The sequence below is a fragment of the Diabrotica virgifera genome, chromosome 6 (genome assembly GCF_917563875.1).
Source record: "Diabrotica virgifera virgifera chromosome 6, PGI_DIABVI_V3a".
Taxonomy (NCBI): Eukaryota; Metazoa; Arthropoda; class Insecta; order Coleoptera; family Chrysomelidae; genus Diabrotica; species Diabrotica virgifera.
Genome location: NC_065448.1, coordinates 77811200 through 77838641, shown reverse-complemented (window position 1 = coordinate 77838641; position 27442 = coordinate 77811200). Strand labels below are relative to the sequence as shown.

Here is a 27442-nt window from a genome sequence, read left to right as displayed (position 1 = left end):
GTATATAGAAGTAAATTGATTACCTAATTTAAGATGTAATAATAATATTGTTGCATATCCGAATATGTAGTTCTAAAAAAACATAATAGTATCTTTATATGCATTTTAGATATCTATAATGATGGACAGCTCTGAAAGAAAGGATCTTCTTCTAACTGGGAAATAAGCCACAATTTAACTTAAAAAATGGCTTTCATTGACGTTTCGACTTCCACCTCGGAGAGGATAAATTGAATATCTATAATATAAAGCTTCAGAACAATATTGAAAGGAGCTATTAACCAACTAGGGGCTTCCATAAATGGTAGAACTGTATACAGGTAAGTTCCTTTATAAAAATGTGTATACTTATGTATAAACTATAATGTTTCTTGAATGTGTCGTCTTCTATATACAATCCTACAATTTAAGGTTATATCAAACATGGCGTGTGCTATATTTGTCATAAAGAAATATTAGTTAGTCTAAAAGAAACATCTTAACGGTTAAGAACTTTTATTGCCGAAAACCGTGAATTAGTTAATATGTATTAAATAACTTAAGATGTAACCTAATAATACTTTCCCGTAATAAAATTTCTTAATGATTAGGTTTCCTGTATCTTTTGGATTATATAAATAAATAAAATTACATATTATGTCTGCTTAAATGTTTTACATTGGTTGTATTTTTCTTCTTGTTTTAGCTAAACAATGTCTATTGTGTGACTTAATATTATACAGATAAATAATTAATATTTCATATACAAAAAGAAAAAAATTAACAAAGATGGTAGGATAAATAAAGCCATGTTTGAACTACTGTTACTGATACCTACCGTTCTTATACCAAAAAATTAATAGTTTTTATGTGGGCCCGTGTATTTGTTTTTTTTTTGTATTTCCTTTTGTCAAAATAAGTATGTACTTATATCCTTATAAATTTGTTTTTAAAATAAGTTTACTCTTTCTACATAACGGGTTTGTTTTAGGTAATTGCTGATATACAAAGTGCTATTAACAAAAATAAGGAAAAATTAAAGAAGTTGGATTTGCCTCTCCATCCTTTTATTATTGTATAGAAGCCAGTGGTTTAAGAGTGAAGAAATTATTTGTATGTATTAATATCTAACGTTTTATATCCTCTTTTTATTATCTAATAAAGAATAATTTTACCTTAACAGAATGATTTACTTCGCCGTATGTAATATCACTTTATTTTTAAGAAATGTAACTTAATTCTAAATATACAATTATTTCTGCGAAATATATTTCTTAACATTAAATACATTAATTAATAATGGTAAGATAACAATATTCCTTACTAAGAAATATTATTTCTCAGAAAGAAGAGTTTTGTAATGCCAAGAAAATATATTCTTATGACAAGTATAATTTCTTTCTGACAAACGGATTTGCAGTTTGCAAGAAAGTGATAGTTCAACCATGTTTAAGATATATTTCTTTGGGTTAATTAAAATTTATTTGAAATATTTTAGAAAATTATATCTTACATACAAAGATATATTTCTTAGGCAATATGCCAAGTCGATCTTTCTTAAATATTAATAAAGTTTCTTTACGTCAAGAATTTTTTTCTCTCGGTGTATAAGGTTTTTCTTCTGTGTGCACTATCAAATGATTTTCCAAGTTAATTTTCTGAGAAAACTGCTTAAAACAGGTTTCACACTTGTAAGGCATTTCTCCAGTGTGTACTCTCATGTCTTTTCAAATCCCTTGATTGATTAAATCGCTTAAAACAAATTTCACATTTGTGTGGTTTTTCTCCAGTGTGTACTCTAATATGTGTTTTCAAATCACTCGATCGATTAAATCGCTTAAAACAAATTTCACACTTGTAAGGTTTTTCTCCAGTGTGTACTCTCATATGTGTTTTCAAATCACTCGATCGATTAAATCGCTTAAAACAAATTTCACATTTGGGTGGTTTTTCTCCAGTGTGTACTCTCATATGTGTTTTCAAATCACTCGATCGATTAAATCGCTTAAAACAAATTTCACATTTGTGTGGTTTTTCTCCTGTGTGTACTCTCATATGTGTTTTCAAATCACTCGATTGATAAAATCGCTTAAAACAAATTTCACATTTGTGTGGTTTTTCTCCAGTATGCAATCTCAAATGTCTTTTAAAATCACTTGCTCGAATGAATCCCTTAAAACAAATTTCACACTTATAAGGTTTTTCTTCTGTGTGCACTATCAAATGATTTTCCAAGTTAATTTTCTGAGAACACTGCTCAAAACAAATCTCAGACTTGTAAGGTTTCTCTCCAGTGTGTATTCTCAAATGTGTTTTCAAAGAACTTGATGTAGTAAACTGCTTAAAACAAATTTCACACTTGTAAGGTTTTTCTCCAGTGTGTACTCTCATATGTGTTTTCAAATCACTCGATCGATTAAATCGCTTAAAACAAATTTCACACCTGTAAGGTTTTTCTCCAGTGTGTATTGTCAAATGTGTTTTCAAAGAACTTGATCTAGTAAACTGCTTAAAACAAATTTCACATTTGTAAGGTCTTTTTCCAGATACCACTTCCATATGTTTAGTTAATGTTTTTTCTTTAGCATGTAGATTCATATACTTTGCTTTGTGAGATGAATGTTCAATTAGTGGCTCCATGATTCCCATTTTGTTGTCTTGGAGAAAATCTAAAAAACAAACTGATTGTAATATAAATATTGGAGTAAAAGGGAAAATGTAAGTAAAAACAAAGAAATAATCAATATAAACGTTAACTAACCGCTCTTGCATTTTACTCAGCTGAAGTGTACATAAAACCAAAGTAAAAAAACGTAGAACATGCTGCCAAATTAAAATGGACACAATGCTCGACTGAAGGATACAAGATAAAATCACGAAATACAACAATGGAGACCATGGTTACGTAGGAGAAGAAGAGGAAGGCCACACGTGAGATGGGTTGATAACATTAAGAAGATTGGAGGACACAACTGAAGGGTAGGTACAGACAAAGAAGGTGGATATGTCAATTTTTTCAGAAAATTAGTATCTGGTCCCCTCTGCTAGCCAGCGATCTCGACTATCATTCTATAAATCAATCACCGCTATGAACGTGTTCAGTCAGGAAAAACAACATATTTTAATTTCGCTAGTCAGGCTAAGAAGGTGGCAAGTCCGCGCGGTCCAGGCGAAAAAAGTGCTATATCATGTTGTGTACACGTAGACGTCGTAAACTGATGCCATCACTGTAATTCCAGCAAATTTAGTAAATAAACCAGTTTTCGTCAGTGAATAAATAATTACAAACACCAGAGAGTCTTAACCTCTAAAACAATTTTTCTCGAAACTTATTATTTTGACAGCACCTTCTTTGCCTGTACCCTTGAACTGGGAGCAAGTGGCGCAAAATAAAAAAAACACTGGATTCAATTGGAGGATGCCCTATGTCCAAAGTTGCATTACTTAAAGCTGAAGAAGAAGTGTACTCAAGGATATAAATATGTTTGAGAAACCTGCATTTCTGTCTTCTGTATGTGTAGTAGTCAGCCCTCTTGTATTTTAATATGTACCTTAATGCATTTAATAACGTATGTCCTAAAAGTTAATTCACAATAAACAAAAAATTGCACAAAATTAATTCATTGGCTTTAATTTTAATAAAAACCAAATAATATCAAGTTGCCTTTGGAAACAAAAGATTGTTTACATTATCTAGTGTCAGTTAAAATTTATTTATTCGCTTTTTTCGCTTTAAGATGTAGTATCAATTATAAATAAGAAAAACTATCTACAAGTTGGTTGGGCGGGTACTCAAAGCTGAAATCTGTCAAATTTTTCAGAATGAAAACAATTCACGCAGAACCATTTATAACATAGTAACAAAGTGCGAGCAGAGAACGCCATGGCTAAATCTACCAAAATGTAGAAGACCAAGTGCATTTACTACACAGAAGTCAGAGCCATTAGTGAGAAGAGCAAAAATACCAGCTTGGAATGGAAACTAGAAGATCGGCTTATCTATACAGATGTTCTAAGAGTACCATATCGTTGGAATTGAATAGGAATGGTCCTAAATATCGAAAGAGTCATAAGTGCCCCAAATACTTTCAAGCGTAAATCCTTCAGACCTAGCATCACACCATTACTCAAGAGATACCCAAAATTGGCTTCTACAATATTAAATACCCTTTGTTCCCTAAAACGATAATAAACCTGCCCCAGGCTCGCCCAATAAAGGATTTTTGGGCTTTACTGTCTACGAAAGATTATCATGGAGGCTGGGAAGCCCAAGATGAACAATTAAGACGGCGAATTTACGAACAACTAACAGAAATTAATCTGAAGTCCGCCCAAGAATTCATGAAAGACATTCAAAGAAACTTGCGTCTAGTTGAGAAGAATAGGCCACTCCACATAATTTGATAGTAAAGTTTAGTTAAGCATTAAGTTGTAATTTATGACAACTAGTTAGTGTTTAAATAAATTTCTTCATTAACAAAAAAATTTGTTAAAATAGTTCGTGCCAAAACTTTTAGGACATACGTTATAAGCATATGAACACGAGAACAACAATAATTTTGTGACGCAAAGACGGTCGTGCATATGAAGGTTCCACAATGACAGTGAAGCTTCTAGAGTCACCTTTTTAAATCAGACTAAAGCCTGGGTTTCCCCGAGAGCGGCACCGACAAACTGCGACCGTAACACTGCGATGAATTACGTACGTCAGATTATGGTGAACAATTCAAGGTTCTTCACTGCGGTAATGGAATGTGCAAACTCAGCAAGCGGTGGCTTCCAACGCATCCTTGGAAACCACCGCTATTATTTTGCGTGGTACAGTTTTTTATGACGTCATTCATCGCAGTGTTACGGTCGCAGCTTGTCGGTGCCGCTTTCGAGAGGAAACCGAGGCTTAAGGAGAATGATCTATTTCCGAATTTATAGACTACACCAGAACGATTCTTGTTTACAAAATACTGTACTCGTTATAAAAACAGCCAAGAAGTTCAAACCAGTCTCTACAAAGTGCAGTGCAGTTACAGTAATCCGAAATAATTGGGACCGAACCCATTTCGGATTACCGAATTTTTCGGATTAAACAGATTTTTTTAAAACACTCTTTTAATAAAAAATGATAACATAAATAATACGTCTACCATTAAGTACAGTACGTCCGAAAATGGCGTACTGGACATATACAATGATAGTGAGACCCATGATAACATATGCATCCTTGGTATGGTGGACAAAGATGCAGCAAAGAACCGCTATAAACAAGATAAGCAGGATACAAAGACTTGCATGCTTGGGAATAACGGGAGCAATAAAAACAACACCGACGGCGGCACTGGAAACCCTGTTAGACCTACCCCCTCTTGATATATTTATCAAAGGGGAAGCGAGGATGGGAGCATACAGGCTGCAAGGAAAACCAAGGGATAAATACGAGAACCTTGGGCATAATCAGATTTGGAACCAAGGTGGAGTAAGTATATCTGATACATACACTGACCACATGGTACCAAAATACACATTTAATAGGAACTTCGGAATAGAAATCAATGACCGAAGGGAGTGGAACAGCATCAGTAGCAAAATCAGGGGAACGATCTGGTATACGGACGGATCAAAAACCGATGAAGGCACTGGAGCCGGTATTTTTAGTGAAACAGAGAATGTAGGACTCAGTTTCTCACTAGGAACATACACAACTGTGTTTCAAGCGGAAATGTACGCAATTCTGCAGTGTGTCACAATGAACAACTTGAGGGCCTATGAAAATAGACGGATCAATATACTCACAGACAGCCAAGCATCACTGAAAGCACTAATGAGCCCGAAAGTGACGTCAAGGCTGGTATGGGAATGCCGGCAAGAACTGGAAGAAGTGGCCGAAAGAAATAGTGTAACTCTATACTGGGTGCCAGGACACACCGGGATAGACGGTAATGAGAAAGCAGATGAGCTGGCAAGGAACGGTTCATCAACTTCATATTTTGGCCCAGAACCTGCTCTAGGAGTACCTAAAACAATAAGTAGGGGACAAGTCAGGGAATGGGTCAAAAACAAACACAAAGAATACTGGGGAAACGTACCTGGTCAGCGACACGGGAGGCCCTTAATAAGGGAACCCTCAAAACGGAGAGCTGAGGAACTAATAAAATTACATAGGAGTCAGCTCCGCATAATTACAGGTCTTCTCACGGGTCACTGTGCCCTGAAAGGACACCTGAATAGAATTGGGCTGTATAAAGGGAACCTTAACTACAGACTGTGCAATAGGGGAACTAAAACAGCATATCATGTACTGTACGAGTGTGAGGCTTTGGATCACAAGAGGCAGGCTATTTATGGACAACCAAAATTAAGTCCAGCAGAATATGCCACCCAATCCATGCTAGGGATGTACAATTTGGTACGTGGAACCAAGCTTGTGGATTGGGTGACATAAAAGGTAGGATGGTTGGCACAATAAGCCCATGAGGCTGCAGTGCCATCGGAGACATATGTCAGACGACCTCCAAAAAAAAAGTAGAGTACGTTTTGAACGCAATAAGATATGATAATGATAATAAGAATGAAGTAATGAACCCTTTAAATAATAGAAGAATACATTCATCTGACACGTTTGATCAATTCTCTACCTGTGTACTACAGGAATTCCAAAAAAGCTTAGATGAATGCACATCTTTTATGGAACGCTTTAAAAACCAATTCGTTCTAGCAGTTAAGTGTTTTTGTAAAACATCAGGCTTACCAACCTGTGCTCTGCTTCTCATCAACAATGCAACGTCTCATCTGTCAGATGGTAAAATTGTTTGTGGAGATATAGAAGCTGTTTTCCTACCACCAAACGTTACCCCTCTGATACAGGCAATGGATCAGCACGTTTTGCAGCATGTGAAACTGTTATACAGAAAGCAGTTCTTGAGCCGACTAATTAGTGATGAAGATAAATTACTGTCACCGTTAGAAAAATTCAAGAAAATAAATATAAAAGGCATCATTTACTGGGTAGCAGAGACTTAAGAATCTGTGAATAAGCTAGTTAAGATAAACTCTTAGAAACAAATTTGGCCAAGCATTACTTACGAAGAAATGCCAGATCTAGAAGCTGAAGAAACCAATTTGCTAAGGGACCTTGTGCAAAATATTCCAGGCTGTGAAGAGGTGAATAACAATGATGTAGATGTAGAAGAATGGGTGCCAGCTGATGATAATGGCCACGTGATACATGATGATCAGCAAATCATTGAAATGGTTACAGAAAAACCTTCAAAACCTTCCGATGAAAGTGATGGGGAAGAAGATCTCAACAGCGAACAACGGGTAATCTACATAGACGCTGCGGCTACGTTTGATTTAGCGCTATGCTACGTAGAGCAACACCCTGCCACCAGACCAGTGGATACCATGTTTTTGAGACGCTGCGCGCTGTAAAAAATAGTAAAATTTTAAAGGCTTATTACAGTTAAGTATGTACTGGAAATAATATTAGGCCTGGATCCCGCGTACTAAAAAAAAGTTGATTAATAGCAGGCTGAAAAGTTATTAATAGCTTAATGGTGTCTAGTCGGACAAACTTTGATGTACGGGACCACTGGAACAGGGGAAGTTTTAATAATTGTGGAGCAGGTTACAGGTTTCGAACATCAGACTATGAAAACTTCCCATGCATTTTGTATGACAGAACTTCCAATTGATTTGTCACCCTTTCATTAAACTCTGATGCAAAATCAGACTGCTATTTACCACCAATATAATTCCTGTCATCTGACATGTTCTACGTGTCGGACTTATTAAAATGCTTAACATATTTATCAGACAAACATTTTTTCATATATCATATATAAAGTTTGCTATTGAATAAACTTAAAAACAACCTGCTAGTTTTCACAATCATAAACTTGTCAGGGTGACACGTTCCACAATTAAAACTTTCCTGTTTTAGTGTTCCCATACATCAAAGTTTGTCCGACTAAAAATCCTTTTCTAAGCTATTAAAAAATTTTCAGCTTGCTATTAATCAACTTTTTTTTTGGTACGCGGGATCTAGCGTAAGGGTATATTTTATTGTCATTTTTGTATGTATATGTATATTTTATTGTCACAAGGAGTAGGTAACGTAATACCATTGTTAAATTACCGGCAGTGGTTATCTACATTTGTCGCTTATTGCTTATTATTCCATCGCTCAGCACTCCCCTCGATATATTTTAACTGTTAAAGATGTTCAAAATTTATCTACTCGTTCGCTCGTTCCGATAATAACAGTATGTTATTAAAATCAATTTGTCAATTTTTCTCTTTTCTCCATTATTAGTCTCTTTATTGCAGAGTATATAAATTATTATAATCACTGAATACATAGTGGGTGAAAAATATTCCTATTAATTAATTAATGAATAAATAAAGCAATTAACAAGTAAGGATTTTTAAAAGAATATTGAAAAACTAAAGAAATAGTCACCTCTATTTTGAAGATGAAATTGATTCTAACACTCAGGGTTGGCAGGTTTAAACCAATGTGCTTAGAACCTTGGTTTAAACCAAGGTTAAGAAAAAAACCTGGTTTTTTATTGAGTCTCCAAACTGGTGATTTTATTTAAAGTTCTTAATACAGCTGCCGCAAATGAAGAAAATTAAGATAAATATATTGTGGAATAGTTTTTTTTTAATTTTTCTATAAAATTTCCATAGTTTCCATAAAATCAAAATTATGCTATACCTATACGGGATGTGAGTTGGGACAATAAATATAGGGATAAAATTTCCATAGTTTCCATAAAATCAAAATTATGCTATACCTATACTAGTGGAGTCAATGAAGGTGGATATGAGTTATTACCTCAGATTTCGTTGAACCTCCATCGATTTTCATAAAAATTGGTGAGTGGTTAAAGGATACCTCAAGCAACAAAGGTGACATAGTGCCAACTTGCGCTTTTTGCATTTTAAGGGTGAAATACACCCCTTTTTAAAAATTATTTTTTAGATTTCTGAAAGTGCATTCACTGTAAGTTTTCACTTCCTATTTTGTTGAACCTTCATCGATTTTCATGAAAATCGGTAAGTAGTTAGAGGATACCTCAAGAAATAAAAGATATATATCATCAACTTGCGCTTTTGCATTTTAGGGGTGTAATACACCCCTAACTTTTAAATTGTGAAAAATGCATATTTCCGTATTATGGCGCAAGCACAGAATAACTAACCACATGGTTAGGTTAGTTATTCTGTGGCGCAAGTAATCTCGTTTAATTAAGAAAAATAAATATTTTTTTTATATTTATGTGCATAAATTACATTTTTTTTTATTTTTCAAACCTTATAGCAAACAAAAATCCGAAAATTAACAAGTCGAAAATCACGAAAACCTTATTCTTCTATATTTCTGAAAGTGTATTCACTGAATGTTTTCACCCACGATTTCTTTGAACCTTCATCGATTTTCATGAAAATTGTTGATTAGTTAGAGGATACTTCAAAAAACAAAAGTGATATGGCACCAAGTTGCGCTTTCTGCATTTTAGGGGTGAACTCCCCCTTTTTTTTAATGATAAAAATGCAGATTTCAGCATTCTGGCTCAAGCAATCTCGTTTAATTAAGTAAAATAAATATTTTTTTACATTTATGTGCATGGTTTATAATTTTTATTAATTTGTTACACCTTATAGCAACCAAAAATCAGAAAATTAGCAAATCGACAATCACGAAAAAAATTAATCTTTTATATTTCCAAAAAGCAGTCACTGAAGGTTTTCACCCCTGATTTCGTTGAACCTTCATCAATTTTCATGAAAATTGGTAAGTAGTTAGAGGATACCTCAAGACACAAAAATGATGTGGTACCAACTTGCACTTTTATCCTGGGGTGGATGTTACCCTTTCTCATGGGTGAACACTATTTTATTAAAAATAACCCCATAATTAGATAGAGGAGTAAATTCTTAGCAAATTTTCTTTTATCAAGTTTATAAATTTTTTATTTAAATAATATTTCATAATTTAATAAAATATTATTGGTACAGTAAAACCTGACAATAACGGCCACTAAAAATAGAAAACAATTGGCCGTTATAGAAATGTAACCGCTAATGCTAGGTTTCCTTTTCCACAAATACATAAAATATAATTGAAAATTTATTTAATTAAAGCAAATCTAATTAAATATAATTCTACAAACAAACGGAACATACTAAAACTAAATTCAATTTACTACAATATAAAACAATATCTATACGAAAAAACAACTACAAGAAAAACAGAATTTTTGTTTGCTTTATATTCTTTTAGATAAACGAAACATACTAAAACTAATTTAATATAGGTAATACATAATATAAAACAACATACTATAGCTACTACGAAAAATACGCTTATCACTAAAGTATCGTCGTGCTTCCATGCTATATTCAACAAAACCAACTTGGTAGGGCCTTTAATTAGATATCGCAAACCACTTTGGATGATTTTGTCTGCATATACATTATGTTTGAGGAATCCCTTTTTTTGTGAGACTGGATATAGGTCATTTCTCAAGTATGAATTCATATTCATGGTATGTCGTTGCTATACAGGGATAATAATCTGTGCAATGTTATGGTACAGGCTACGTTAAATATGAAGTAAATGTGGAAGATATACACTGGTTATTCATTTCAAATTAATTTGATTGTTTTTTAATCGTTTACAATATTTAAAATAATTAAAGAGATAAAGTTAGGGATTTGTGGACATACAATAGCATTTCATTACAATGCTCATTACAGGCATTCCAGGCTGCTCCGTTTGAGAAAACTCGTACTCTCAAACTTTGAGAAAACACTCATTCAGTTTCGACCAACCCTGTATTAGCTAAAATTAAACGTTTTGCTAGATTAATAATTTCTAACAATAATAGATTATATTAAAAATCACTTGCATATAAATTGATTTTCTGATGTCAAATCACTACAATTATACAGGGGGTGAATATTGCTATGAAATTTAAAAATAAAAACGTAATTATCTTTTAAACTACTTCGTATAACATCACAAAACCTGATATTTTAAGAAATAAAACATAGAGGAGAATCCAAAAATGTAAAAATATACAGGGTGTTCCAGTAAACAAAAGATAATTTTGTTTCACCCTGTCAATATGGGTGGCCCTGTATATTTGGAAATGTATTTAAATTCTGATATTATCTATGCCCCAATCTCACCTAAATAAACTTTTTTCGTATCTCCTACAACAAACGACTAATTGGACTTCCCACAACCTGTATACATACAAAATCTCCGCTATAAAATTTTTTCGAAGATAATGTTATTGGTTTTTTTAAAATAACTCCGTTAAATTTTAAAATATGAGATTTATCCAAAAACCATTACAAAGCTAAGTAAAAGTTCTATAACAATGTATTAAACATAATTTTCTAAATCCTTTATTTTTTTTTTTAAATACAAGGTGAATGGGCCCCGGTTACATGGTTCTCGCAGTAAAATTTAGGTTTTAAATGTTTCTATCTCGGTTATTTTTTGTCGTAAAAAAATATTAAAAAAAGAAAAAGCTTAAATAAAGTTAGAACTAAAATTTTGTTCTCTACCATTTTTTAAGTATATCGAGTATTTTTGGAGTTATTATCAAAAGAAAATGAAATTCACGAAAATTTGAAAAATTCTATTTTTTTTTAATTGTATTTTTTTTCAAAAATATGCATTCTAAACCGGTCAAAGTTGTTGAAGTTATTACTCATGTTAGAATAAATAAAGTTTTAAATGGGTTACTATAAATTTTAATTTTTGTGGAAATGACGTATGTTTCATTTTTCATTCTTCCCTAAAAAATTTGAAAGGGTCCTCTTATTTCCATCATAACTTGCTTAATTTTGATGCTATCGACTTCTTATATAGCTTTTTGATAGTTACCTTTAAGTACTTTATTAAAATGTTTAATATCTATATTGAACAAAGTGCATCGTTTTCCTGTTATTTAAGATTGAATACTAAGATTTGAGTACGCGCGGAAAAAAAATATACATTCAATACCTCACTTTGTATATGTAATAAAGGATTTTTCGAATAAGGAACTTATTTATTTTTATATTTTCTTCGATTCTGGTAATAACAACTTTTTTGAAGAAACTTATGGTTTTTGAGTTATTTATGAAAAACTGCTTTAAAACATGGATTTTTTTCAGGAAAAATCAAAACTTTTGATCTTTAATAACTCAAAAACTATTGATTTATTGAAATAACTTTATATAACAAATTTTACTTATAATTTGTCCCTCTATCGATTAGTGGTATTATTTTTAATAAAATAATTTCCACCCCCGAGAAGGGGTGGCATCCCCCCCCCCCCCAGGGTAAAAGCGCAAGTTGGCACCATGTCACCTTTGTTTCTTGAGGTATCCTCTACATACTTACCAATTTTCATGAAAATCGATGCAGGTTCAACGAAATCGGAGGTGAAAACCTTCATTGACTCCACTATACGGGATGTGAGTTGAGACAATAAATATAGGGTCACCTAGGGTTAGTGTGACAGTGGTGTTAGTGTGACAACATTAAATACTAATTTATATTGTGCTTTTATTTTACATATATATGATGTTATATTACACTTCTATTGCATTTCAACAGATTATTTAAAAAAAATTGTTTCAGTCCCTTCTGTTTTTTAGGTTAAAATCATAGTATTTATTTATGTATGTATGTATTTGAATTCAAATTTGAAATTCTGATATATTAGTCCAAATTTTGGATTTCTTCAAAATTATTTGTATTTAATTATGATTTTTTTCTCTGCATAGTATTGCATAACTTATTTTAAACATTTAAACTTATTTTAAAGGCCTAATTGTCTTCATTTAATATGTCTAAATGTCTAAATTTATAATTTTTTTAGGCATGTCACAGTAACCCCACTGATTTTCACAATGTGGGGTTTCTGTGACAGTGAAACATGGGTATAGTGTGACATGTGACACTATCACCACTTACTACCTTAGTTTGATCAGGGTATGGTTGACAGTAACTTGCAACCGTTCATCAGAAGAGCAAGGGATCGCTGGTTCATCATCTATCACTCTATTAAAAGAGCATCAAATCACTGGCCAATCCTCCAGTCCATTACAAAGGTGTCAAATCACCAAACTTTCTGTTGGGCAAGAAACACCAGGGAAAGTGTTTGAGCATATTATGCTTCTGGAAAAGATAGTTCAAACTTGCGTAAAAAATAAAGTTAAACGAAGATTTGATAGTGCAGAAATAATAACAAAAGAAGAATATGTACATCAGTTCTTTAAAGACAAAAAGGCTTAGTCCATTAAAGGAAAACAGAAAACCTCTCCAAAAACAATAAACAAGAAAAAGTCAAATAAAGATGAATCAGATAGTGACGAGGAGAAGATATGTCTTTAGGGGAAAGTGACGAAGCAGAAGAGGAATTCTTAGAGGAAACTGCGACACTAAAACCTGTAAACGAGGAAGATATTAAACAAGGCTCTTTTATAGTTGCAACTTTTATGGGTGGGAAGCGTGGTAGACCTGCTATTTTAGGTAAGTGTGTGTAATTGAAAACTTTGATGACACTAAAGATGAAATAGAAGTCGTAGGATTAAGAAGTGTTGATAAGGATAAAGTGTTTTGTTGTTAATGAAAAATACAGTTCATTTATTAGAATGTCTCAGATTATAGGAATATTGATGGATTCGATATTATCCCTTAATGCTGAAAGAATTCGGTATACTTTTAATGGAAAAGTCGATGTTTAGATGTTACTGAATTTGTAAAATAAGAAAAGGTTCTCAATAAAATACCTACGTTTAATAAAAAAATTGGTGTTTTAAATAAGAAATTTCACATTTTTTTTCTAAAATTGTCAAATTTTTAAATGCCAAAAATTATTACAATATTTTTGTAATGTCTTTCTTTGTCACACCAAGGCACACTCAATCCTAGGTGCTTTTAAATGGCAAAAAAAGCTAGTTGTCACACTATCCCTAATCCTAGTCACAGTAACCCCATAATGAAGGGATAGTGTGACACCTTACCCTCTTAAATAAAACATAATGTAGAAGGAATTTTAAAAATGCAACATGCCTATTCACTGTGCAATGATTGTGACAATTAACCAGAAAGTCTTCATTAAAAATATGAAACCATTCAATTAAAAGCAAATATATTTTTTTTTATTTTAAAATCAAATTTGCATATTTTTACGTCACACCAACCCTAGGTGACCCTAACTAAATATATTTTATACTTGTATAATCATATAAATATAGAATATAGGTATGTAAAATATTACCAAATCTAAGAATTAAAAAGCTAAAAATTATAAAACTGTAAGAAATCATCAGATCAAGCTCTTCGAAAAGAAATGGCTCAAAAAAGAAGAAAAAGCTCACATTAAGAAACTGCTGAAAATTTTTAAGAGAAATGGATTTAAATTCATTTTTAATGTAGCCTTATTGTTCTCTTTATTTCTTTGGTCTGATCTTCTTTATTTAATTTAGGATTTGTCTTAAATACAGGGTGTTCAGAAACTCTACCGACAAACGAAGACAGGAGATTCCTCAGATAATTTTAAGACAATTTAACCCAATTCACCTAGTCCAAAAATGCTTCTTAAGGAAGCTAGAGCTCTTTGAAGATGGCGTCTTGTAATTAGTTTTTCTCAAATACTTTAGAACGCTTCTATTTAGAAAAACAAAAATTGGTACGCTTATTTACCTTCCAGAGATAAATCTATTCCATCCATTGTGAATTTCTAGTACCTACCGATCATAGGCGTCCGTTTCGGGTAGGGCAACGGTTATTTTATCGCATAACTTTTGTGTCTTTAATTTTTAGGCATTTTTGACTCTGAATTATTAAATTGTGAGGTATTCTAGTACTAAAAGGTACTCTTTCTTTAAGTGGAGAGAATACACCGTTTTCTAGAAAAATCAATTTGAAAATTTTTCTTTGTTTTTTGAAAATTTTTCTTTGTTTGGATTTAAAAAGAAAATTTCAAAAAAAAAACTATTTAGAATGACGAAAACTGGTACATTTATTAATTTATATTCCAGAGATGAATCGATTTCATTAATTGCGAATTTCTAGTACCGGCCGTAGGCGTCCGTTTTGGGTAGGTCAACAGTTATTTTATAGCATAACTTTTTTGTCTTTAATTCTCAAGCATGATACTATGACAGGAAGATATGCACACTTGCAATTCTAAATTCAATCGACTGGCGCATGACGTCACTGCGAGACTAAACCAGGGAACTTGTGTCTATCTTATTTTGACAATGAATCATATGGCAACGCTGTTTCATTACTATAAATGAATAACTTGAAACTTGAACTGTTAAAGGTGAGTGGGCCTTGATGCCAAATGTTGCACTAAGACTTCATAACTAGTTACTTTATGTGAATACGTGGTTTGAAAATGCATAATTAATTTGTAAAATTAATTATAGAAATATATGAATCTACGATTTGATTGTGTACATTACACACAAAATAAATAAAGCTGTAAGACATAAATTAAATATTATACAAAGCCGGTAAAACGTAAATAATTTGAAAAATAAACGAAAAGCGTATCATACTTCAGACTTTATGAATATTATTTATTATTATTTATTTATTTATGATACTATTTGACAATTTTTATGATTTTTCTCTTGCGGATATTGTAATTATCTTTAATATTTTTATTTAGCATCTTTATTTTAAAATACAATTTAAATCTAAAAAAGTAATTTTACGTCGTCACTGAGATATACTTGTTTTGCGGCTTCTAATAGGTTTTTCAGATAATGTTTACTAATTTTTAATGTACTGCGATTATAAGTACGAAAAATATGTTTCAGTTCACTACATTTAGTTACAAATTCCAGGGTTGGTTTTAGTAAACCACACTCGAAAACGTGGTTTACCCAAGTAAACGATTTATCGTTAGCATCCGGAATATATCCAAGTTTTTCTTTTTTTTTTTAACTTAAATGCAATGAAGCTGGCTAAATTCTCCAATCCATCCCATTCCAGGTCTGTTATATTCGGACTAATAAAATCTTCTTCACTGTCAACTAAAACTTCGTGATCAATTTCTATATCACCACTAGGCAGGTTTAGCGAGGAAAACATCTCTTCAGTTACAATTTCACAATTAATTAGATTGTTATAGTAACATTGGCAGACTCTGATACATCATTTACGTTTGCAGATGCTGAAATAATTTTATTATTTCTACCCATTATATAGTTTCTTAATCTCTGTATACTTAAATTCCATAGCAGTTGGATGATCATGTAGAATGTAGACCACCAACTGCTCTTATAATTGAAAATTGTCCTTCTAGAGGGTCCTGATTAAGATTGTAAGATAATATATATTTTATATCAAAGTCCTTTTTTAAGTCAAGAAAAAGTTGTTTCAAAGATTTTATTGATATTATTATACCTCGCTGAAATGGAAGTAGATTGGAAGACTTAGATCCCATTTTTCTTACAGATAATATTGTCTCCTCCATTTTATTTAAAATTTCATTTTGTTACCTCAAAGCCAACCCATATGCTTTCATATGATTTCTAGAGTCACTGTGAGGTACTCTGGAGTTAAAAATATCAAACCAATAATTAACAGTTTTGAAGAAGTCAGAGCACTCAAGCCAACTGTTGATTTTATTTTTATATAAACCTAAAATTCCTAATCTAGAAATGGCTCGAAAAACTGTATGTGAAAATAATTTAGTGGCAAATTTAACCTTTTGGCGTTGAGCACCTTTGACAGTCAAAAAGTCTTTATTTATTTTGTGAGCAATATTTAAATCTAGTTTTTCTGTATTATTAAGTAACTCTAAAATTGGATTCGAATAGGTAACGCTGAAAACACTTGGAGACCCACACTTTACATATGTGTTTGTCTCTAGGAAACACGAAAAAACGACACTTCGAAAAAGTTTTACTTTTTTTATTGTTATTGTTTATACAACCCACCACTGCACAATACACGGTAAACAAAAATTAGTCTTCTTTATAAAATAGGTACAGATATAATAGCTGAGAGCAACTTGCGTTCTATAAGCAAATTATTTGATATTAACACAGTAAACTGAATATTTTCACCACAAAATTTATATAACTATATAATGTCAAAGTTTTTTACTACATAAACGAATAAACAAAAATCTCATTCAATACGTTTTGAAGCAACACGTGAGAGATAACTATTCTATTAACACGAATGAACATGAACACAAATAAAGAATTCAACTTGGCGCCAGGAAAGTTGTCTCTGGTTTACGTCACAGTGAGCGATAGGGATGCAAGACCATCATGCGCGTTGATTTATCTTCTTGTCATAGTATCATGATTCTCAAGCATTCTTGACACTAGATTATTAAATTATGAGGTATTAGAGTACTAAAAGTTACTCTTGCTTTAAGTTGGTAAAAACATCATTTTTTTTTTGAAAAATCTTTTCAATTTTTTTTCCAAATTCCCAAAACGAAAAACTTTCGAATCGATTTTTCTAGGAAACGGTGTGTCCCATCGACTTAAATCAAGAGGACCTTTTAGTACTAGAATACCTCACAATTTAATAATCCAGTGTCAAAAATGCTTAAAAGTTAAAGACAAAAAAGTTATGCGATAAAATAACTGTTGCCCTACCCAAAACTAGAAATTTACAACGGATGCAATAGATTCATCTCTGGAAAGTAAATATATGCATTCCAATTTTCGTTTTTCTAGATAGAAGCGTTCTGGAGGAATTTAACAAAAACTAATTACACGACGCCATCTTCAAAGAGCTCTAGCTCCCTTAGGAAGCATTTATGGACTAGGTGAATGGGGTTAAATGGTCTTAAAATTATCTCCTGTCTTCGTTTGTCGGTAGAGTTTCTGGATACCTTGTGTATATACTGACAAGCATCTTGAGAAACAGAATAAATAAATACACCAAAAAAATACACTAGGACAATACCAACAAGATTTCAGAAAAGGGAAATCGACTCTAGAGACGCAATTCACCTATTAACAAAACTGATTGAAAAGCAGTATAGACTTTCAGCAAGCTTTTGACTCTGTAAATAGACACCACCTCTTACAAGAAATGCAAAACATTAATATACCAGCAAAACTGATCAGATTAACGAAGATGACAATGGACAACTTTGTAGCATAAGCAATAACATAAGGGAAATACAGAAACTATCAATAATAGAAATAGGAGTGCGACAAGTTAGTTATTAGTTCTTCATTGATTGCTCATGATTTCTGTTTTATTGTAATTCATCTTCCTATATTTGTCCATTCTCTATCTAGTTCTTCCATCATTCTTTGTAATTCTTCACTTTTTTCTGTTTAATACAATGACATATCGTCAGCATGTCATAAGTGATTCAGATATTGTCTAATTATGTTAATACCCCAGTTATCCCAGTGTAGTTGTTTGAACACATCTTATAGTGCTTGGTGGAAAAGCTTGGATGAGATGGTATCTTGTATATCCTTGTCTTACTTATAGGTTTTAATAGGATCCATTTGTTCATTAGTTTAATAGTTCCATCCATCCATCCAATGGCACTACAGCCCAAATCGAGCATTGGCCTCCTTCAACAAGCTTCTCCAATCATTTCGATTTACCGCTGATCTTTTCCATGAACACGTTCCCAGGAAGTTCCTGGCATCCTCATCACTTCGTCTTCCCATCTCTTTTTAGGTCTTCCAATAGGTCTTTTTCCCTGCATTCTTGCATTTAGCAATTTTCTGTAACCTTTTCTGCTGTTTTGTAGAAAATTCTTTACTGCCCAGTGCCCCACACAAGTTCTATAAATGCCATTATAGGTGGATATGATATTCATTAGCCTTTTCAATCAATATCTTCATCGTTAAAAGGTGGTCACTTGTACTGAAGTTCTTTCAAAATCTAGCTTGTTCTCTTGCCTGGTGTTGTTAACATGTTTGTTAATATTTTGGTTACAGAATGAAGTGGTTCAGAAAAAGTAGATTAGATAGGGAAGAATTGTTGGAACTTATGAGAGGTTTGGGCTGGAGGGAACTGGTTGGATATGCAAGGGATGCATGGAAGTATAGATACAATCTAGTGTTGGAATATAACTATTAGACTCATGACATTCTATTCTTCTTCTGCATGTATTGTGCCTCTTCACCAGTTCTTAACTGATTTTGAGCTTGTATTCACGACATTCTAATAGGTAAAATTTAATCTATACTTCTCAATTAATGAGTGACCTTTTATGCTTTATTAAATCTTAATTAATATTTAATTTAATTGTGTTTATATGTTTATCTTAGAACATAATACTTTATACAATTTCATTATGTATTCTGGTGCCTGGTGTAAGCTTATCCCAGCAAAGGAATTTCACTGGAAACTATACCTAATAGTTATAATTTTTTTCATATTCATTAGTTATATTTTTTATTAATAATTGTTAATTTTATTGTTAGTTATAGGAAAAAAATGTTGATTTATATTTTGGCCAACCCCCCAGGCGACCAATGGTCATGGGGGAAAATGTTTTATTAGGTGAGCTATTATGTTACTTGAAGCATTACTGTAGTTAAAAGCAATAAACATTTCTGAATATGAATATTTTGGTTAAGAGCTTGTACATTGTACATCACATTTAGTAAAGTTATGGGTCTGTAATTCTTTACATCCTTTTAATCTCTTTCTTAAATAGTGACAGTGTTACTATTGTTGGGTATTTAGTAGTACATATTGTTTTCATAAGTAGGTACAAAACTTCTCTAGTTATCTTCCCACCATTTTTTAGCATTTCAACTGTTATGCCGTCTTTTCCTAGTGATTTATTATTCTTCATCTCCTTGAGTGCTCTTCTTATCTCATTCTTACTGATTTCTAGTTGTAAGTCAGAGTTGACATTTTTATTTGTTGTTGCATTTTTTGTATTGTGGAGGTTTTTATAATATTCTTGTGTTATCTGTATAATTTGAGTTATCTCTGTGCCTTCTTTGTTCTTTATACAGTATACTCTCTCTATAACGAACACAGGTATTACAAGGTTTCACTTATAACGAGGTACATCAGGTGTCCTAAGAAATTCCTATTGAACTATAGAAACGAGGGAAAATGAGAAAAACATGTTTACTTTCCTGTTTTGGTGTGGTGATTGCAACAAATAAATATGCCAGCTGCCTGTATACAAAAGACTAAAACCTGTGGGCTTAGCTAGACCAGTGATGTAATAAACTCCACTGCCTGTCAACTCTTCCTGTTTATCCACTGACTCTTTTCAAAAGTGCCATTCAAACAATATTTAGCATCATACATGCTCAGAATGGCTTCACTATAGGAAGTTAATGTTTTAAAAAACTACATATTTATATGTTCGCACAATATTACTGTTGTCTGATATAACGAAAACAGCTTATAACGAGGTAATTAGTCTGCCATTTCAGTTCTCTTCTACTTCTACTGTACTATTAATCTGTATGTTTCCAGGCTGTGGTTTTAATGACGTTCTAGACCTTCGGCAAAGAATTAAGGACTTACATGAAATTTTAGTATGTTATATTTTACTTCAAAAACCTAAGACTTGATTTTTAAAAAATGTTTTACCGTGCTGTTTAATTACTATTAAGGGTCAAAGTTAAGTTTTAACATGGGCTGTTATGGGAATTCTTAAAAAGTTAATAACTTTTGACCCAAATTTACGATTTTTAATTATTTGAGCTTCAATTAAAGGTTTTTTTGTAAGGAATAACATATTAAAAAATGAGGATTGTTTACCATACCATTTATTTTTAATATATTTATTATAATTAATTCCGTAATTTATTATAATTTATTTTTATAAAGTATTCAATACTGAAACATATGATTTGAGTATTCTGCTATAAATACATTGTATGCAACTGAGAGGCATACCCTGCAACGAAGGTATAGAATGACGTTAAGCACTCCATGTTTTTATTTTGTTCAATTGTTTTTTTTTTCTTTTTTTCTTTCTGCGCCCTAATTCTCATTGACATTTCTACTCAAAACATGTCAAAATTAATATGGCAACATCAAAATGTGACTTTGCGAGCCTTGTAGATTTCAGTTGAACTAAATAAATGACATTAAAACTTAACTGTTTAAACCCCTTTTATTGTGTTATTGTTATTGTGTTATCTGTGTTTTACTGAACTTCATCATTAAATTCATAGAAACAGTATTTCATATTGCCATGAGCAAGACCAAATGCAATACTAAGAAATGTGCTGCCAAATGCACTAGTATGCACGCCAAAAGTGAAGAAACAAGAAGAAGAAATGACGTCATTATTTTTTGATATATCAAAATTAATTTCAACTGCAAAAAAGTGGTTAAAATTTCATTTTGAGTAGAAATTACTGTGACATGGACATGACTGGCTGGACTAGGAGAAGCAAGGTTAGGTTTAGTTTAGGAGGTGTCATGTTTTGTTTGCTTCTTGCAAGGAAAACTGAAGCAAAAAGTATTAATATGGCTGCGTTTTATGGAAAGGGCCTAGCCGGGTAAGATGGTGAAAAGTGCCCCCAACCCAATCTAAATTCCATATAGGCCACTTTTTAGCACATATAGAGGAATTTCACATATAGAGGATTTCACTTTCTGAAATTTTTAGCCCCCTAGGTGGTCACGTGACCCCCCTAGAGCCTAATTAGGCTTTTTATGTTTTTATTTTTTATCTCAGCCGCATTAAGAGCTAGCCAAAAATTTTATTTAAAAAAGTTGTAAGTTTCAAAAAGATCTATATATGAAAAATTTTTTTTTTATTTTTTTGGCGGGAAATTCGAATTTTTAGAACAATTTTAAACTTTTAAATAAATCTGAAAAAAAACTAAGACACTCGTTTTTACGAAAATTAATTATAATGTGTATTTTTGCACAATCTTTCACCCTGAATTTTTTCAGATTTTTAAAATTGGTGAAACGTACCTTTAAAAATAAAAAACCGCATTTTTTCGGTTTTTTTTTTTTCGTTTTTTTGATACAATTTTATACATATTTTTCAAAAAATTTAACACCGTCGCTAGAATAGGTAAAAAACTGAAAAATAATTGGGATTTGCTTCATAAAAATTTTTTGTAACGCCATCCATTTTCAAGATACAGGGCGTTGAAGAAAACAAAATTTTACATATTTTTTACGATTTTGCCGAAACTACTGGCAACATTGTAATAAAACTTGGCGGGTTTTAAGAGGTAGTTATTGTGCATGTTTTGACATACAACTAAGGATTTAATATTCATCATTGGCGCGCATAAGGGTAATGGTCTGAACTTTTCAAAGAAAAAAAGATAGTACGCCACTGACATTTCAAATTAACAATCATTTTTGAATTCCTCGTTCAATTTGCAATAAAAAATCTATCTTCTCATTTTTTCATACGACGCGCTGTTTTGCTGCAAAAAATAAAATATCTTAACGCTTCCAAAGTATTCGAATTAATTTTGATAATGGATGTATGAGTTTATTATGTATGTAGATGTAGAAACTACTAGAAGTTCGAATACTTTGTAAGGGTTAAGATCTTTTATTTTTTGAATAAAAATGGCACGTCGTATGAAAAAATAAGAAGATACATTTTTTGTCAAAAATTGAACGAGAAATTAAAAAACGATTGTTATTTTGAAATATGTCAGTAGCGTACTATCTTTATTCTTTAAAAAGTTCAGACCATTACCCCTATGCGAGCCAATGATGAATATCAAATCATTAATTGTATGTCAAAATATGCACAATAACCAGCTCTTAAATCCCGCCAAGTTTTATTACAATGTTGCCAGTAGTTTCAGCAAAATCGTAAAAATGTGTAAAATTTTGTTTTCTTCAACGCCCTGTATTTTGAAAATGGATGGCTTTACAAAAAATTTTTATTAAGCAAACCCCAATTATTTTTCAGTTTTTTACCTATTCTAGTGACAGTGTTACCTTTTTTGAACAATATGTATAAAATTGTTTCAAAATACGAAAAAAAAAACTGAAAAAATGCGGTTTTTTATTTTTAAAGGTACGTTTCACCAATTTTAAAAGTCTGAAAAAATTCAGGGTGAAAGATTGTGCAAAAATACACATTATAATTAATTTTCGTAAAAACGAGTGTCTTAGTTTTTTTTTCAGAGTCATTTAAAAGATTAAAATTGTTCTAAAAATTCGAATTTCCCGCCAAAAAATTAAAAAAAAAATTTTTCTTATAGATCTTTTTGGAACTTACAACTTTTTTTAATAAAGTTTTTGGCTAGCTCTTGATGCGCCTGAGATAAAAATAAAAACATAAAAAGCCTAAATAGGCTCTAGGGGGGTCACGTGACCACCTAGGGGGCTAAAAATTTCACAAAGTGAGTTCCTCTATATGTGCTAAAAATTGGCCTATATGGAATTTAAATCGAGCTGGGGGCACTTTTCACCATCTTACCCGGCTAGGCCATTGGCTGGTTTTGGAGAAATTAGAGAGGATAGTATTAAATTAGAAATATAATAATAGAGAATATCCACAACGTGACTTATCAACTCAAATGAAAGATGTATTGTAAAAACATTCAACAAATGTGATATAGCCAATAAACAAGAGGGAAGTGGACCAACCAAAATTCTGAGCAGTGTCAAAGTACTAATAAATAGGAAATAAAATCAAAATGAATAAGAATCGTTAGCGATTGTGACTGTCATGGCATAGTCGCTATTAAATTTTGACATTGAATTAAATAGAATCAAGACTCTGTACCTTTCTTTTGCCATTTTATAGATAAATAGAAATTATAATACTATTTTTGGAAACCATTAGAATATCCTTTGCTTATATTGCTTGACATACCACTTATGTGCCTATATATGTTGGTCCACATTTTGTAGAAATGGCCCTTAAAGTGTTAAGATCAAAATAATATTTCTGGACCTCCGAGGTAAACTACACTACAGTAATCCCTCATTATCCGCGGGCTCATCAACCGTGGTTTCACTTATCCACGGTTGCGATATCTGTTGAATCCTTAATGAGAATGTTTTATTATTTTTATATATTTTTTATAATTTGACCAGTCGCGTTAAATTACTCATGATACACCACTGGCGCTTGTTCTTAGTAGTAATACTACAGCAATTAGTTTATAGTTCAGAAGGTTTAAAATACTGGCGAATGTACAGGCTGATCTCAGCGTCTTTATTTTTGTTGATATGATAATACATATTTCACAGATACGCAATTTTATCATATTTATTTCTATGTACTAATATACCTATCCAAATTGGGATTATGTTATATTCTTCTTTGGATCGTGGATCCTTCGCCAACCACGGTTTCACCAACCGCACCTTTCTCTTCGGAACGTAACCCCTGCGGTTGAAGAGGAATTAATGTATGTCATTTCCAGCAACTGTGCAGTAGAGCACTTTGAATGCTATAAAAATCTGATATATCCCATAATTGTTTGAAAAACAATGAACAATGTGACCATATTTTATGATATGTCGTAACCAAATTTGTATACCGAATTCAACTAATAAAATAAGTGGATTACAGGAACTTATTCAAAACAACACCATGTGGAGATAATGTAGTTTACCTGCGAGGTCCAGAGTTATACTACTTCTAAATATGGGAAAAACACGTAAATATATTGTTACTAACCTTTTTCACTTCTTTGATTTTCTTCAAATGTGTTAAGTTTATTCTCATGTTTTTCTACAATTTTAGTTTTGATGCGATGTTCTTCTAAGTCTAAATAATCATATGTGCCATGTTGACTATTGTTTTCTTCCTTAATTTCACATTTAAAGCCCTCTAAAGGAGCAGAGTCGGTTAAGTCATTATACTCAATTTCTACTTTACATGTCTCCTCGCAATTTTCTTGTATTACGTCTACGTCCATTTGATTACACTTGATTACATATAATTTTACTTTACACCCAAAATGGGATATCAATTTAACAATTCCTCAAGTAAAGAAAGAAACACAATTTAGTTAGATCTTTAGAATTTAGATTCCAAAACCAAAACAAGACAAGACAAAAAAACAAAACAAAATTAATAAAATGACAAATGACAGTGATAAGGCCCAAGGCCCATAGCCACCTTTACTTTACAAGCCATGAAGAGAAAAAGGCAACGTCGCAATTGATGACGTCGGTAGTCTGACTTTCGGACTACCGCTTTCGAAACCACGATTTTAAATGACAAATTCAAGTAAAATTTATAGTATTTTTTGAGTCGAACAGGAAAATATATTAACTAGAAGCTTTTACAAAATCAAATTAAAAGTAATTCCTTGTAAGTAACGTTTATTATACAAAAAAAGAAACAATGACAAAAATAAATAATATCGCTAGAAATAACTATAAAAACAATTGCTGACAATTATGATGTGCATTGTTGAGGTTTATAGTAGATAACTTTCTTTTTTGTTATCGCCCTTTATCGTTATTTTTCTTTTTATACTTTTTTGAAGATTAATTACCTTGATGGCTGTTATTTTTGTATAATTATATTTAAAACAATATTACACATAATTTTTATAACAGCAGAATAAACTTTAAATGCATTTTCCCTACATTCGCACTAAAATTCAAAATTTAAGTGAAATCCTTCATGCTGTTGTAAACTTCATGCTTTTCATTACCAAAGATCATATAACATCAAGTGACAATAAATGTTTTGCAAAAAAATTTTTAAGATTGGGATTATAGATTATGTAGGATAAGTAGGATAGAAAATGTTAAGTAGATAGGTATAGGAAAATATATAGTAAAATAAATGAGCAAAATTGCGATGAATCGAATGAGCCTTGAAGGGCCCGTAGTCATACAACTCCAAGAGAAAAAAATTGGGATTGTTAATAATAACTTCAAATGTTAAACAAAGGTGATAATAAATACATTTTACTGAATCGGTTGCTAAGCACAAACCATCCCTTTGCAAATAATCATAGTAATCTGCTCCAGTTGTCTCTCCTTTACTGCAAAAAACAAAAAAAGCTGTTTATAATTTGTAGCACGAAACATTGTAAAATTTTTCAGTTTCTCTGTAAATATGGTGAATATTGTATAAAAACAAATGAGAACTGAGACTTAACCGGTCTACACCACGTGTATGTGGGTCCACTATGACTATACCACTTGTATGTGGGTCCACCCACGTACACGTGGTATAGTCATATGATGCTTTGAGGTACATCTTGTTTAAATTTCACCCATCGCCAGGGTTTAATATATAACACGCCAATGTAAGACTTTTGGTCGGCGTTTTAAGGGTTTTGACCCATGTATTTTTGGTGGCTTAGCATGTAGAGCTTGCTTGGAACACTGATGATGCTCTCTTTAGAGCGAAAACGTTCTGTCTTTTAATGTAGCCCTTTATTGGGGTTTTAAATAAATATACCTTTTATGCACAAGATTTTCTTCAATTTTTGTAATTAATGGTATACAGCCAGTTACAGGAAAATTTTTCCTTATGGACAAAAAAAAATGTTTTGTTTTGCGAAAACTCGCTGTTATGTGATTTCTCAAGTTCTTTGTTTATAACAATCTTATCGACATTCGGATGGACTGTTGCCCAAAAAATTCGTGTTCTACGGGTGAAAATAGACAAAAAAACTTGGGTAAGTCCATCTGAATTAAGGAGGCCGTTGTACCCCCACTGGCGACAGGAGTATAATATAAGTTGATCCGTGAATAAAAAGAGAAATAATGCTAATAAAAAATAATAATAATTTCGTTCGCTCTTTCAAAGAAAATATAATAACTTGTGGATAAACTTGCTGGCTTGGTACCAAATCCGGGACAGTTTTGGGAGGGGTCCGGACCCCATGGATCCCTCCCTTGGCTACGTGCCTGCGTCAAATAATATATCGCTTGTAGTATTTCGACCACTTTAAAACAGTACTTACGGTCAACATTTCTAGAACCGGAAGTACTAGGTCAAATTTCTCACTTATAGTACCATCCTTGAATTATAAGCTTTAATTCGACATCTCATTTGACATTATATCTGAGCAGTCACCAAAAATCGACGCTAGTTATCCCTCGGTACAACGGTTGAGACGCTTAATAGGCCGTCTACATACAACGTCTTGCCTGAGAGCATGCCTGCAGGGACTCGTTTGTGCAGGTAAGAGCGTGTGTATGGACGGCAAGACTGTATCGCGCTCAGACCTCCAAGCGCGGACTGTACTCTCGTCGACATGCTGAAGATTTTACTTGTGCAGTTTTAGGTTCTACAGTTTTACTTGAACGTCATGATATAATGAAACCTAAATTTATTGTATCATGCTTGAACGTGTGGCCGGGAGTTCAGTCCGTTCTTCAGTTCCGCAAAAGTTTTCGAGGTGGATAGACCAAGACCAGACAAAATAAGCGACGTAAGAAGTGTTACAAAACAGTTTTTAACTGAATTTATAGAATTATACAAATCTTTGCTGGCATTATGGAAGGTGCGAAGTGTAAAGAATACATACCGACAGGAATAAGAAATACGAAGCATACGCT

The 27442-nt window shown here is 32.2% G+C and overlaps 2 protein-coding genes across 2 annotated transcripts in view; both read right to left on the bottom strand.

Moving 5' to 3' along the window:
- The window catches only part of LOC126886450 (zinc finger protein 227-like), a 284346-nt gene that overhangs the window by 153180 nt on the left and 103724 nt on the right, over positions 1-27442 (bottom strand). The window lies entirely within an intron of this gene.
- Positions 479-24971, bottom strand: LOC126886452 (putative zinc finger protein 66). Its single transcript, XM_050653394.1, has 2 exons — positions 24591-24971; positions 479-2648 (listed from the first exon to the last, which is right to left on the bottom strand). The coding sequence occupies exons 1-2, from the start codon at positions 24829-24831 to the stop codon at positions 1663-1665; spliced, it is 1227 nt and encodes a 408-aa protein (XP_050509351.1). The 5' UTR covers positions 24832-24971; the 3' UTR covers positions 479-1662.